The sequence below is a fragment of the Hemiscyllium ocellatum genome, chromosome 43 (assembly GCF_020745735.1).
Source record: "Hemiscyllium ocellatum isolate sHemOce1 chromosome 43, sHemOce1.pat.X.cur, whole genome shotgun sequence".
NCBI lineage: Eukaryota > Metazoa > Chordata > Chondrichthyes > Orectolobiformes > Hemiscylliidae > Hemiscyllium > Hemiscyllium ocellatum.
Genome location: NC_083443.1, coordinates 29,855,242 through 29,869,615, shown reverse-complemented (window position 1 = coordinate 29,869,615; position 14,374 = coordinate 29,855,242). Strand labels below are relative to the sequence as shown.

At 44.4% G+C, this 14,374-nt stretch overlaps 1 protein-coding gene across 5 annotated transcripts in view; it reads right to left on the bottom strand.

Moving 5' to 3' along the window:
* LOC132835114 (heterogeneous nuclear ribonucleoprotein D-like) overlaps positions 1-10,158 on the bottom strand; it is a 33,821-nt gene extending 23,663 nt beyond the window's left edge. For all 5 annotated transcript variants that reach the window (XR_009647283.1, XM_060854439.1, XM_060854441.1 and 2 more), the window contains exon 1: positions 9,808-10,158. Coding sequence is in view for 4 of the 5 variants with exons in the window: in XM_060854439.1 (XP_060710422.1) it covers positions 9,808-10,124 (317 nt within the window). In the remaining variant the exon portion in view is untranslated. The remainder of the gene's footprint in view (positions 1-9,807) is intronic.
* Between the last annotated feature and the right edge of the window lie 4,216 nt (positions 10,159-14,374).

Sequence of the window (14,374 nt, the reverse complement as noted above, 5' to 3'; positions counted from 1 at the left end):
GTGAAATACACATGAAAATATCAGGATTGTCCTATTACAAGTATACCCCACTGAGCAGATTTGAATTGGTGAAGCTCAGCTCCCTCATCTTGACTGTTCTGGAATATGAATGTCTCATTACTCTCACTAGGAAAACATGAAGGCTGAATCTGACATAGTAAGTAAGTTGGGAGATGTTTATGTGAGTGAGAGAGAGAAAAAAACATTCTTCTGTAAATTACATTCACTGTCAGAAGGGTTCAAGGGACACAGAACAAGCGAGCGAGAGAGCAAGATATAGACAGACAGAGACAGAGGATGGAAGCTGGTGGAAAGATGAACTCTTTGTGGTCTGATTTGAGTGCACACTGGCTTGTCAGGGGTTGAATGTTTGTGGATTGTCCCCTGGAGCTCAAGATCCAGAATGTTATGAATTTAATTTGCCTTCTGGAAATCTATGATGATTTTTAAAAGAAAAGGCCATTTTGTAGGACAACATTGGACATATTAGTTGAGCAAGGTCACCTCACATAGGTTAGACTAGTCCCTCTTATGATGTACTGTTAAAAGGGAAGGTTATCTAGTCAAAGCAATTGGCCATTTGGGACCTGGCTGGATCAAGATTTCCCACTTTGATGTGCATGTAGCTTAATTAGTCAAGCGTACTCAGAACTGTCAATGAGTTTTTCCTCTGCAAACTTTTGCCATTTTATTATTTCTTATCTAATTAAGGACACGTGGTGTTTTTGTAATTTTAAAAAGAAATTCTGTATGAAGACAGCTTGTATGCAGCAATATGCAGAGTAGCCTAAGAGGGCTCTTAAGTGGCTGGCGCCACTACTTTGCTAATGGCTTTCGAACCTTAGCTCAAGTCTGACTTCTAAGTATCAGTGTTATAATGTAACATTAATGCCATTGGTAAATAAAGATAATAACTTAAACTATACTGTAAGAGTTTTATATTGTAGACTACCACAGAGTACCAACTCCGGACGAACCAAGAGAGACTTACAGGTCGAGTCCATCAGGGATTCCCTAAGCCGTCTTGAATCGGTACTTTTACACCTTCAATTTGGTTCATTTCCAATTTCCCAAAGCAAATCAACCCAGAGTTTCTCTGGATTAGATTATCGATTAGCCGCAGTTGCGTACTGTTCTTGCCTACCAAGAACTGGAGCAAAGCTGCCCAAACAGATTTCATAAAGAATTTTCAACCTGACAGGAAAGGTTTCTAATCATCACCAAATTCTATTCACTCACTGAACCCAACCAGCAGAATGGATAAGTGAATGGGCAAAAAACTTGTCAGATGGAATATAATGCAAGAAAACATGAGACTATAAGCAGAATATAGAAGGCTGCAGCAGAGGGGGATTTGGGGGTCCTCATTAAAGAATCACTAAAAGCTAATGTTCAAGTTTAACAGGTTACTGGGAAGGTAAATGGAGCATTGCCCTTTATTTCAGACAAAATAAAGTCTAAAAATAGAGAAGTCATACTAAAGGGCATGATTCAACCCACAGTTACAATAGGGAGCAGTGGGTGACTTGTAAGTTTGATTCCATTGGGTTTGACAGGGCCCCAAGCTGGGCGTTTACTGTTTGTTGGGTACATTAATGATTTTACTTAAACATAGGAGTACAATCACAAGGTTTGCAAATGATATGGAAACTGGTGCAGTGGCAAATACTGAAGAGAATAGTCCGAAAGAAAATAGTGGAATGGTTAAGACAGCATAGGAGAAAGTGGATGATCTGTATTTTTAGGGGTAAATGGTTCTAGTGAACAAGGTGATCTCAACGAAGTGCATCAGAAGAGAAATGGTAATGATCAGAGATGAGGTAGGCTACACGGCACCTAGCACTGGTGGTCAGAGAGCAAAACCACCAGCAGACGAAGCTAAACAAATGAAGGGTCATTGAATTTGATAAAAGTGAGGGTATGATGGGTTTTGTTAGGAGTCAATCGAGATACTTAATGCAGGAAGGTTGTACAACCAGATAGCACATGATGTGGTCCAGCTAATTCACCTGATGGATGTGGAAAAGTTAAAAATTCAGTATCGCAGCAACATAAACTTCTGGCCACTCGAGCTAATCTGGATGCAAAGGTGATTTATCAAGATGTTGCCTAGGATGGAGCATTTCAGCTCTGGAGGGAGACTGGATGAGCTCAGGTTGTTTCATGTGGAACAGTAAAGGCTGAGGGCAAACCAGATTGAAGAGCGAAACACTGTGAAGGGCTTGGACATGAAGAATAGAAAGCAGCTATTCCCCTTAGTCGAAGGATCAAAAACAAGTAGTACACTTACAAATTGAAAAGTAGGAGATGTAGAAGGTCTTTGAGGAAACCTTTTTCACCCAGCAAGCGATGGGAGTTTGGACTGCCCTGTTTGGTGGGTACCCGAAGGCAGGTAAACTGTACAATCTTCAAAAAGTACTTCAATGTATGATACTGTACTTCATATATTCATCCAAGGAAACGGGCTTACTGCAGGAAACTAGTTGTAAGACTAGTATGTTTACAGTATATTTTTGTGGCGGTACAGATTCAATGGGCCCAAGGGCCTCTTCTATACGTTATGGTTATATGATTAACATAAACAATGATCTCTTGCAGCAATGCCATACCAAGCTCTGACATAACACTAATGTCAGTTTTGAACACCATAACAGCCTTTGCAGAATAGCCTGCAATGACTACTGTATCACTCCCTATCGTAGAAATCAAGTTGAATTGTTGTAAGCTCTGTTGTCTCACATCAGACACAGATGTAAGTATAAACTCAGTCCTCAAATGAGTTTCTTTCTCAGATCTATTCACACCAAGGTAGATTTCCCACCTTGAAGGGCTGTAATGACTGGTTGGTGTTCACCAGAGTCCTCCATTACTTCCTGCATTTGCTACTTTTCTGGCAGAAAGTCACTTCAGTGCCTGATGGGGGCACCTTCCATGTGCTCAAGTTAAAATCAGGGCAACAAGGTCTAATGACGATCTCAAATAAAAAACATGTGAAATTTACCAGGCACCAGATGCAAGACATTAAACATCCTGTTAGCAGTGCATCCACACCTTCAACTAAGAGTCAAAATCAGCATAAGATTCAGCAGTAAGCATTAAACTCAGAAAACAAAAGTATCTTTACACAGCAAACACTCTATAGAGAGTGTATTGATTACAAATAATCTATAGGGAGTAAACATTCATAAGAGCATAACCAAACCAAATGCAGCACACACATTTTATATTTTACAATGGTTGCAAAGTGGCCTTATAGAATGCAGTGTAGACTGAAGGGGATGCTGGCAAGACAACAATTACCATCAATCCTCACGTATAACTCAATGGTTTACTGGGCTATTTCAGAATATAAGGAACACACACAAAAGTGTATTGCCAACCAGCCCAGAAAGAGTGGCAGATTTTCTTCCCATAGTTATTTGTAAGCAACATTAAATTATTTCCCAACTAACAAATTCCTAATTTTTCATTCATTCCAGGAATCTGGGTGTGACTGGCTAAGCCAGCATTTATTGCCTATCTCTAAATGTCCTGGAGAAAATGGTGTATGTATAACCACCAGTGCTGATTGAATTTAATTTTGTTATTTTCCATGGAGGGAATAAAGTGCTGGATCTCTCGGGTCTTGGCCTACAGCATAAGCAAGCCAGATCTTGCTGCACTTGGACATGGACTGCTTTAATCAGAGGAGTCATGAATGAAACTGAACATCGTGCAGTGACAATATCACCTGCCCTTGCGGTGTAGGGAATGCCATGGGTGAAGCAGACAAAGTTGCCGGGCAACTCCTGCAGAGATATTAGGTTTTAAAATGACAATAACTCCCAAAGACATCATGGTATGACTCCAACCAACCGAGTGTCTTTCTCCTGATTCCCACTGACTCCAGTTTTGCTAAGCATCCTGTATGCCACATTCTGTCAAGTGCAGCCTTGACACCAAGTGCAGTCATCCTTCCTTTTCCTCTGGAATTCAGTTCTTTTGTTCACTGAATGTTCACAAGACTGTAACGAAGTCAGGAGCTGAGCATCCCTGGCAGAACACAAACTGAGCATCAGTGAGCAATTTATCATGAAGCAAGTGCTGTTTGAGGACACCTTCCATCACTTTAATGATAATTTAGAGTAGATTAGTGGGCAGTAATTGGCACTGCTGGATCTGTCCTGCTTTTTGTGTATGGGACAGCCCTGGGTAACTTTTTACATCAGTGTTGTATCTGCCGTGGAATAATTCAGCTGTACTGTGGAAATTCTGGAGCACAAGTTTTCAGTGCTATTGTCAGAACATTGTTAAGAGTCCATAGCCCTATCCAGTATCTTCAGCCATTTAATTTCATGTTAAATGAACTGAATTGTCTGAAGACGAGCATCTGTGATACTGGGGACTGATCACCCACTCGGCAATTCTAGCAGAAAATTGTTGAAATGTTGCCGCCTTATCTTTTGTGCTGATAGGCTGGGTTCCCCATCACTTTGGGGATATTCTAGAGCTTCCTATTCCTGCAATGGTTGAAGGTCCACCACCATTTATGACAGGATATGGCAGATCTATTGGTTAGGGAATTATTAAGTCCATCTATCACATTCTGCTTCAGCTGTTTGGCAGGTAAGTAGCCTTATGCCATAGCTCAAAGTTTGTGCGAAGATTTGTAGCTCGGGTGCTTGTTGTAGTGGTTCTGTTCGCCGAGCTGGAAGTTTTTGTTGCAAACGTTTCGTCCCCTGGCTAGGAGACATCATCAGTGCTCTGGAGCCTCCTGCGAAGCGCTTCTTTGATGTTTCTTCCGGCATTTATAGTGGTAAATTATACCACTATAAATGCCGGAAGAAACATCAAAGAAGCGCTTCGCAGGAGGCTCCACAGCACTGATGATGTCTCCTAGCCAGGGGGCGAGATGTTTGCAACAAAAACTTCCAGCTCGGCGAACAGAACCATTATGCCATAGCTTCATCTGACTGACATCTCATGCTTAAACAAGCCTGGTGTTGCACCAGTTTGCACCAACTGGTCTGTCCCATTTCAGTCCCTTACTTGACACTGTTTAGTGCTCTGATACAGCTGGCCAATTTGTCAGATCATTTTCGAGGGCAGTTAAGGTTCAACCATTGGGTCCCATATGTAGGGCGACAGCAGGCAAGGTCAGTAGCTTCCCTTTCTTAAAAGATAAGTGAGCCAAATAAGGTTTTTGTTTTACAATAATCAATGGTTTCAAGGTTACCATTCGACTTTTAAAATTCAAATGCCCCCATCTTCTACAGTGGACTTGAACTCAGGTTCCCAGAATTTTACCTGGGCCTCTGACAAAAATAACACTCCATCATCTCCCTGCTTATTAAAAGTAAAGTGACTTTGTTTTTTAAAATGAAAGATTATTGGGCTTCTGATCACATTAAAAAAACATAAACCAGAAGGTGAAAAGCAGCTTCAATCAGTCTCTGATTGAAACACACATCATTGTTCTCTAATCTGGACTTGAACTTTTCCATCTTATCTTAAACTACTACCTTTAGCATAAAATAAATGGGCTTCCATGTTGTCAATGTCTTCAAAATCAAGACATTTCTTGAAATAGCAAGTAGCAGCAGCTCTTCCCTACAAAATCTACAGAGGAGAAGGAAAACAAAATCAACTGATGCAATCTAGTTCCCAATGCCAAGCAATAATTCGAAAACGGCAGCCATGAATCCTGAATTAATGCACTGGATATGTCAACGCCACCATTATCAAGAGTAAGTCAGAAAAGGTGTTCACTTCCTGTTGAAATTGTATTCACAAAGGTGAATAAAGAAGAAAATAATACCAATATCATTTAGAGTAATTAAGTAATTGGTAATTAAACAGATGTGTTAATTCTTAAGAGTTTTACATCAGAAGTTAAATAATCCACAATGGACTAGGAAGCATTAAACATATGTATCTGATACAATGATGATTCATGGTGAAGGCAAAAAAGGAATAACAATTCAGTGTGATTGGTGCATGTTGAATGGAAATTCAGGAGGAAATCAGTAAAGCTTATGAAATAACAAGGCATACTTTAGCGGATTGAAGTACAATGTGAAACAAGTCTTGTGCACGATATTGACATTATTAGAATAACTGCAGTGTTGAAGATGAGACATCTAAAATGGCATCCACTAGAGCAATAGATGAGGCAGAAACAGCAAAGATTACATCAGAAGTCCAGCTTCTCAGTTAAAGGTTTCCAAGCTGTTCATTGTGAGCTGCATATAAGCATATGCTAACTGGTCACCCATAAAACAAGCGTCAGAAAGCTGCTGGGTAGGTGTGTTGCGTCGAGGATTCAGTCGATACAACCTCCCATACAAAAAAGGTACTGTGTACTGAAGAGTTAAGCAAGGGACTGTGCCCTATTTATGTGGGTCTGCAAGACATCAATTTGTTCAATTCTCCCTAAATGGAGAGATTAGAATAACCAAATCAATTTCATCAAACTATAGATGGACAGGGTTTTTAAAATCTTAAGAGAATTAAACTAAACTATGCCAAATAAAATGTAAATCCACCACTGCAATACATTAAAATAGCTGACACTGCATCTTTACTTTCAGATAAAAAGTGGATGGAAGTTGATACAGACATGCAGATAGAGTGGAAGAATCAAATACTCAACAGAATACAATGTTTTCCTGCAGGCTGGGAGGGTCAGGAAGCATTTCTACGCAAGGCTGAATAATGATTGTACTGGAATTAACTGTCTGGAATTTGGCCAATTTCCAAAGAATCAAGGAGATTTGTACAATACACTTCCCTGATTCTATTTTGGTCATTTAGTATGTTAAAAATTTCAGGTGGTGATCAGAAGATTCAGCAAGATGAATAGCTATGCTTTTACAGATTCTTCTAATATGGTATAGGATAAAAACTCAGATTAGTGAAATCTGTAAAAAATAGTCAGAAAAGGTCAGTTTGTAAATACGACTGGTAGAAATAAAGCTGTAAAACAGAAATTAACACAGGACGATGATTTAAACTTTTTTCATATTTGTGCAAAATTGTTCTGAGATATTTCCTAGTTCAGGGTTGTTGCAATAACAAAGTCTAATTCTGATGTCCAAATGGCATCACTGTAATTAGTACTTTTATGGATCATGATCTGAATAAATCAAAATTATGAAAACATTCCTTGAATTTACCAACTATACACAATGAGTTTGAATAACTCTAAAGTTCAAAACATGAAAATTATTTTCACATTCTGGCATCCAAACTGGCCTTGCAATATTAGCACTACTTGTAAACTTTCAACAACATATACTTCTTTTTGAAATGGCATTATATACAACATATATACACATTAACAACTATTTGGGAATAAGGATCTAATCTAATCGATGAGGTAAAGATATGAATAAATCAGTTAAACCACCTGAGCAGTTTAACATTACCCAACTGGAGGTTTTTGTAAACGTACCAAGTAATGACCCTGCACAGTATTTGCAATTTGCTCTGCAAGTTACTGTGCCCTAGACACCACACCTAGACCTAACATCTGAAGAATAGATTAGTCAGCATTTTGCTACACCAGCTCTGCAACGCAAGTGAGCACAACAACACCTCAGCAAACTGAAATAACTGGAATTATGAACTTCAGCAGATATTACAGTGAAGTGAACATGAAGCCTGTCAAAACTAAGCTGTTCATAGTAAATCAATAAAAGTAGACAAACTGTGTACTGCAACAAGCACTACAGGACGAGGAACACATACAGAAGTTTAGGTCTTCACAAAATGGGATGAAGTGCGACAAACTGTAACCACTCAAACTTACAGCGATTATGTTTATATCGTCCAGCATTTCGGTAGCTAAAACCCACAAAATCCTATTTATTTTGAAGTGGAAACTATTTCAATGCATGATTATTTAACAGAGCTCTTAAGAAGCTTTATACTGTTTTACTCAGGGCCCAGCTGTAGATTAATCACATTGCTTGCCTCATGGACCAGCTCAGTCTGCACTTCAGCACAGATCAGTCCAAATTTATAGTGTAAACTAAAAAAAACTGGTTCAAGAAAACACCATCTCCACATAGAAGAGATGATTGAGCAATATGGTAAAATAATGGAAAGACTTCAACTAGAGAAGTTGGGATGGCATTCCTTCAAATGGGGAGTATAAAGAAACTCTACAAGGGTGTTTTGATGAGTGGGAGGAAGAACAGTTTTCACAGATAGAAAAGCAAGTAATCAGAGCACACGGATTTAAGATAATCAGCAAAAGAACCAGAGGGGAAATGAGAATTTTTGCTGACCACGCTGGAACACACTGCCACAAGGTCTGAAACAGATTCAGAACAATTTTTCACAATGCAACTGGATAAACATTTGAAATAGAAAATTTGCAGAACTACAGGGGCAAGTTGGGGAACAGGAAAATTGGATAACTCTTTCAAGAACCAGCACAGGCACAGCAGCCAGTTTTGTGCTGCAAGGTCTTACAAAATAACCCCACATTAATCAAAAATAGAAAGTTGTTGCAGATGTACAGTGTAGCCACTAGTATTTAAGAAATGAATAATTTCAGATCTAACATTAGCCTTTTGTTTTTACCACACATTTCCACCAACGTGTCTCATATTGTCACAAGATTACATGACTAGGTAACAACCTGTCATCTATGGCGCTGAAGAAAGGGCAGAAAACCATAACACTTTTTTTGGATCTTTGTTTGTCTCAGCTCATCAGCTTCACCCCTGAGCCAAAAGATTCTGAATTCAAGACCTAGAGTCCAAACTCGAGACTGAAACTTCAGTATTGTACCAACTTCAGTACTGTCAGAGGGTCTTCTTTTCAACTGAGAAGAGAAGCCATCTGTCAGGTAGTCATGGGGCATTTCAGGGCTCCGTTATCCTATAAACAAAATCAGGAACTCCTGATGAAGGACTTTTGCCTGAAATGTCGATTTTCCTGCTCCTCGGATGCTGCCTGACCTAGGTAAAAACAATGACTGCAGATGCTGGAAACCAGATTCTGGATCAGTGGTGCTGGAAGAGCACAGCAGTTCAGGCAGCATCCAACGAGCAGCGAAATCGATGTTTCGGGCAAAAGCCTGATGTGAAGGGCTTTTGCTCGAAACGTCGATTTCGCTGCTCGTTGGATGCTGCCTGAACTGCTGTGCTCTTCCAGCACCACTGATCCAGATGCTGCCTGACCTGCTGTGTTTTGCCAGTACCGCTCTAGTCCAAAATCAAGAATTGTCCATTGAAAGCAAAATACTGCAGATGCTGGGAGAAAAAAACGATTTGATGGAAACTCAGAACACCTGAGAGCATCTAGAGAAAGAAACTGGGCTAACGTCTCTGCCAGACCTGCTGAGTTTCCCCAGCACTTTCTGCTTTGATTTGGTCACTCATTGCCCACATTTGTTAGCAGGTATTTTTTGGGGGGTCTGGGTGCAAAACCGGCTGCAGCGTGTCGAAAATTGCAACACCTCAGGAAAGAGAAAGAACTTTGTAGGCATCACAGAGCTTTGGGGTGGCGCTTTGTCAATGCAGGCTCCTGTCACTGTGCAGCATGTACTGGGCTGCAGCTTTGCCTAACAAAACAAAAAGAGACCAAATACCTGGAGAGGGGAGATGATTAATAGAGGGTGGCGGGGATTGAATTAAAGACTCTTTATGCTGAGCCCAGCACTGGGGTAAGCTGCAGAGGTCAGAACCTGGGGGTCTCCAGCGAGGGTCAACACGGGGTCAGCAGCAGTGCAGGCCTCAGGCCTCGGCGCTCAGTTAAAAAAAGACCCCACCGCCCTCCCCCCTCTCTCTGCTCCATCCCCCACCCCGGGCCACTCACCCTTCGTCCTCCTCATTCTTGCTGGCGTTAATCTTTGAGCCTTCCACTTCCTTCACCGGGGGAGGCGGTGGTGGAGGAGCCGTGCTCGCCGCCTGCTGCTGATCCCGGCTCCCGTCCCCCAGGCGACCCGAGGCCTGGCCGCCGGCCTCGCCGCCGCCGCCTCCTCCTCCGGCCGCCGCACTTTTCACCTCGGCGCCTCCGCCACCGAACGAGGCCTCGCCCGCCCCCTGGCCGCTGAAGCTGTAGAAGGCGCCGTCGAAACCATCGGCGGCCGCCCCGGAGCCGCCGTTTTCCGCGAATTGACCCGCGTCCGCCATCTTGAGAAACCTCGGAGAACAAACCGCGGGGAGGGGGCGGGGCCAAGGCCGCGGGGGCGGGAGGGGGCGGGGCCAAGGCCGCGGGGGGCGGGGCCAAGGCCATGGGGCGTGGGGTTGACGGTCGCTGGGGGGCCTGGCTCTGGGTGGGTGGTGAGCTAGTGGGCGTGTCTGTGGGCGGGCCCGCGGAGTGGGCGTGGTGATGAGAGGGGGCGGAGCAATGCTGGGAAATAGGAAGCAAAATCAGAAGTTGCTGCAGATGCTCTGCAGGTCCAGCAGCATCTGGGGAGGCCAGGATTGAACCAGGATCTGGGGCTTATGCTCGAAACGTCGAATTCTCTATTCCTGAGATGCTGCCTGGCCTGCTGTGCTTTGACCAGCAACACATTTGCAGCTGTGATCTCCAGCATCTGCAGACCTCATTTTTTACCCACAGGATCTGGAGATACCGGTGTTGGACTGAGGTTAAACCTGTTGGACTATAATCTGGTGTTGTGTGATTTTTAACTTTAGGATTGAACCAGGTTGTGTTTCAGGTAAAAACAATGACTGCAGATGCTGGAAACCAGATTCTGGATCAGTGGTGCTGGAAGAGCACAGCAGTTCAGGCACCATCCGACGTTTCGGGCAAAAGCCCTTCTTTCACGCAACTATGGTTCACACTTAAAATGAAGTTAAAAGTCACTTAACACCAGGTTTATTTGGAAGCACAAGCTTTCGGAGCGTTGCTCCTTCGTCAGGTAGCTAGTCCGAAAAGTTGATTCTCCTGCTCCTCAGATGCTACCTGATCTGTTGTGCTTTCCCAGCACCGCACTCTCCATTCTGATCTCCAGCATCTGCATTCCTCACTTTCTCCTAGCTTGTGACCTGCTACCTGTCGAAGGAGCAGCGCTAGGAAAGTTTGTACTTCCACATAAACCTGTCGGATTATAACCTGGTGTTGTGTGATTTTTAACTTTGTCCACCCCAGTCCAACACCGCCACATCCACATCATCAGAGACAAAAAAAACCTGCAGATGCTGGAATCCACAGGAGGCTGGGAGAACACAGCTAGCCAGGCAGCATCTTCCCAAAACATTGATCTGTCCACCTCCCGATTCTGAGTCAAGCTTAGAGTGGTACTGGAAATGCACAGCATGTCAGGCAGCATCTGAGGAGTAGGAAAATCGACATTTAGGGCAGGAGCTCTTCAGCAGGAATCATCAGCATTTAATCTCCAGCATCACTTTCACTTCCTGATGCTGCCTGGCTTGCTGTGTTCTTCCCGCCTCCTGTGCATTTCAGCATCTGCAATCCTCATTATCTACCGCTATCACATAGTTTGCCATTACACACTATTTTTAGCCACTAACAGTCTCCATTAACAGTTATTCATCCTCCTAGCCAGATTGTTATCTACTCCTTTATCTATCCTTTCTCTCTCTTTGGGATGTATCCCCACCTATTGTGGACTCGTTGAGCAGCTCGGCCTGTTTCCACGCTGTAGGGAATCTAATGTAACCTATCATTTACTCCTTACCCCCTCACCCCATCCTATCTTCTGCATATAAACCAGCAACTTCTGTTTTTGTTTTTAATTTACAGCATCCATGATTCTTTCAGTTTTTAAAGCAACATTTTCCTAGCTACCATCAGTTCTGAGAAAGTATCACTGGACCTAAAACACTAACTGATTTTTTTTTTCACAGAAGCTACTACAACTGTAGAGGCTTTCCATAAACTTCTGGTTTGGCCACATAAATGATCAGCTACCTCTACTCAAATCAGATTTTGGAGTTCTTGCTTTTGATTTGATTTATTGTAGTCAGGTGTATCTAAGTCCAGTGAAAAGCTTTGTTTTGCGAGCAGTATAGGTAGATCATAGCAAGCCAGGACATACAGGTACTTAGATAAAGCAAACCATATAGGTTACAACTGTACAGGAGGTGTGCAAAACAAGATTAATATTATTTGAAATTAGAGTCCATTCTCGACTCAGTTAATTCAGCAGTCTAATAACACCAGAGAAAAAGCTGTTCTTGAAACTGTTGGTACTTGTGTTCAAGTTTCTGCATCTTCTGCCTAACGGGAGAGGTTATAAGAGAGCATTACGTGGTGGGAGGGGGGTCTTTGATGACGTTGGCAGCCTTACCGCAGCAATGAGACGTCCAGATGGAGCCAATGGATGGAAGGCTGCTGTCTCAAACTCAAACTGTAGACATTAAACGAGGTAAAAGATGGCAGACAAATAGGACCAGTTCAAGTATGAGCAAGTTTGGATGATGGCTCTGTTTCTGCGCCACATGACTTGCTGAGTTCCTCCAGCAACTTCTTTATTTATTACTGATTTCCAGCATCTGTAGTTTTTTTGGTTTATTTCGGTGGAGCCAGGGAAGGTAATGTAGTGGAAAGGCTGGTGTCGGGGGTGGGGTAATGGTGATGATGAAGTATAGGCTGGGATCAGGGGTGATGGCAGTGCCATGGAATAATGTGTGTGGCCAAGGAAAGGTCATGGCAGGGGAGGGGCAGGGACACAGTGAGAGGGCGGGCAAGAAGGGCTGAGAGGCAGGGTATTTATGAAGGGCACTGGGCAATAAGAATGCGGCGGGGAAAGGGAGCTTTAGGGATAGGGCCAAGGAGTAAGTGGGTTGGGTCGGGGTGGGGGGAGCAGGTAAGTGGGATGGCACAGGGGAAGGATGGTGCAAGAGTATAAGTGGGTGTGAGCACAGAATGGGGAGGGGGCCGGGATTAAGAAAATGGGGTTGAGGGAGGGGTAAGAACAAGTGGAGGGCAGGAGCCAGGGGTAAGGAGTTGGGGTCTAGGGAGAGAAGAGTCCACAGGTAAACTGGAAGGGTCTTGAGAGGAGTGGGTCCAGGGGTGTGGATGGGGTCTATGGAAGGGTGGGGCCAGGGGTGTGAGTGGAGTCTGTGGAAGGGAGGAGCTGGGGAAGTGTGGGGTCTATGGAAGGGTGGGGCCAGGGGTGTGGGTGGGGTCTATGGAAGGGTGGGGCCAGGGAGGTGGGTGGGATATTTGGATGGGTGGGGCCAGGGTATGGATGGGGTCTATGGAGGGGTGAGGCCAGTGGGGTGGGTGGGGTCTATGGAAGGGTGGGGCCGGGGTCTATGGAAGAGTGGGGCCAGGGGTGGGTGGGGTCTATGGAAGAGTGGGGCCAGGGGTGGGTGGGGTCTATGGAAGAGTGGGGCCAGGGGTGGGTGGGGTCTATGGAAGGTTGGGGCCAGGGGGTGGGGTCTATCGAAGGGTGGGGCCAGGGGTGTGGGTGGGGTCTATGGAAGGGTGGGGCCAGGGAGGTGGGTGGAGTATTTGGATGGGTGGGGCCAGGGGTATGGATGGGGTCTATGGAGGGGTGAGGCCAGTGGGGTCTATGGAAGAGTGGGGCCGGGGGGGGGGGTGGGATCTATGGAAGAGTGGGGTCAGATGGCAAGAGGGCAGCCAGAGGTGAAATGGGTGGGGTCTAGGGAGGGGTGGTGCCATGGTGGAAGTGTCAAAGAGGGATGGACCCATGAGGTACTACGGGAAAGGGAGTAGACAGGCAGGAAGCTGGAAGAAGGGTTACACTTTTGATGCTGCCTGGCTTGCTATGCTCTCCCAGCCTCCTGCCTGCCGACTTTGGACTCCAGCATCTGCACTCTCTTTGTCTCCAACGGCAAAAGGGGTGGGGCCACCTTGCAAGGGGCGTGGCATAGGGGAAGTGGGCGGGGTCCTGGTACTGCCGGCTTGACCCGTCCGATTGACAGCCAGTGCCAGCCAATCAGCCTGCACCTTCTCCACCAATCCCGTCCACATTGGAGGGGGGGGCGGACCGAGAGGGAAGACCAATCGTCGATGGGAGAAGGGCGGGGGCAGCCTATGATTGACATCACTCTGAGCCAATCAATGTCGCATAGATGAAACAATGGGAGCGTAGAAGCCAATCAGTTCGCGTATCTGGAGACGTCGGTCCAATCCCCGGGAAGGGGTGGGGCATCGACAGCAGTATTGTTTGCTACATTCCATTGATGTTGCCACGTCCCCATTAGGATCAATGAATGATTCAGAACAGGAAAGAAACCACCACAACCATTAGCAAGGCAACCTTATTAGGCTTTCTATAAAACTGTGGGTGGAGTATAAGTTCCTGTGGGATTGTTGCTGGATAAATCTGAAATCAGATCTGTTAAATGTCTTCATGCCATTGCCATCTCCACCTAGAGCTTCCACTTGTTTTCAAAGGTCACCTCAGCCATCAGCACAATCCTATTTATTTGTTCTCTTT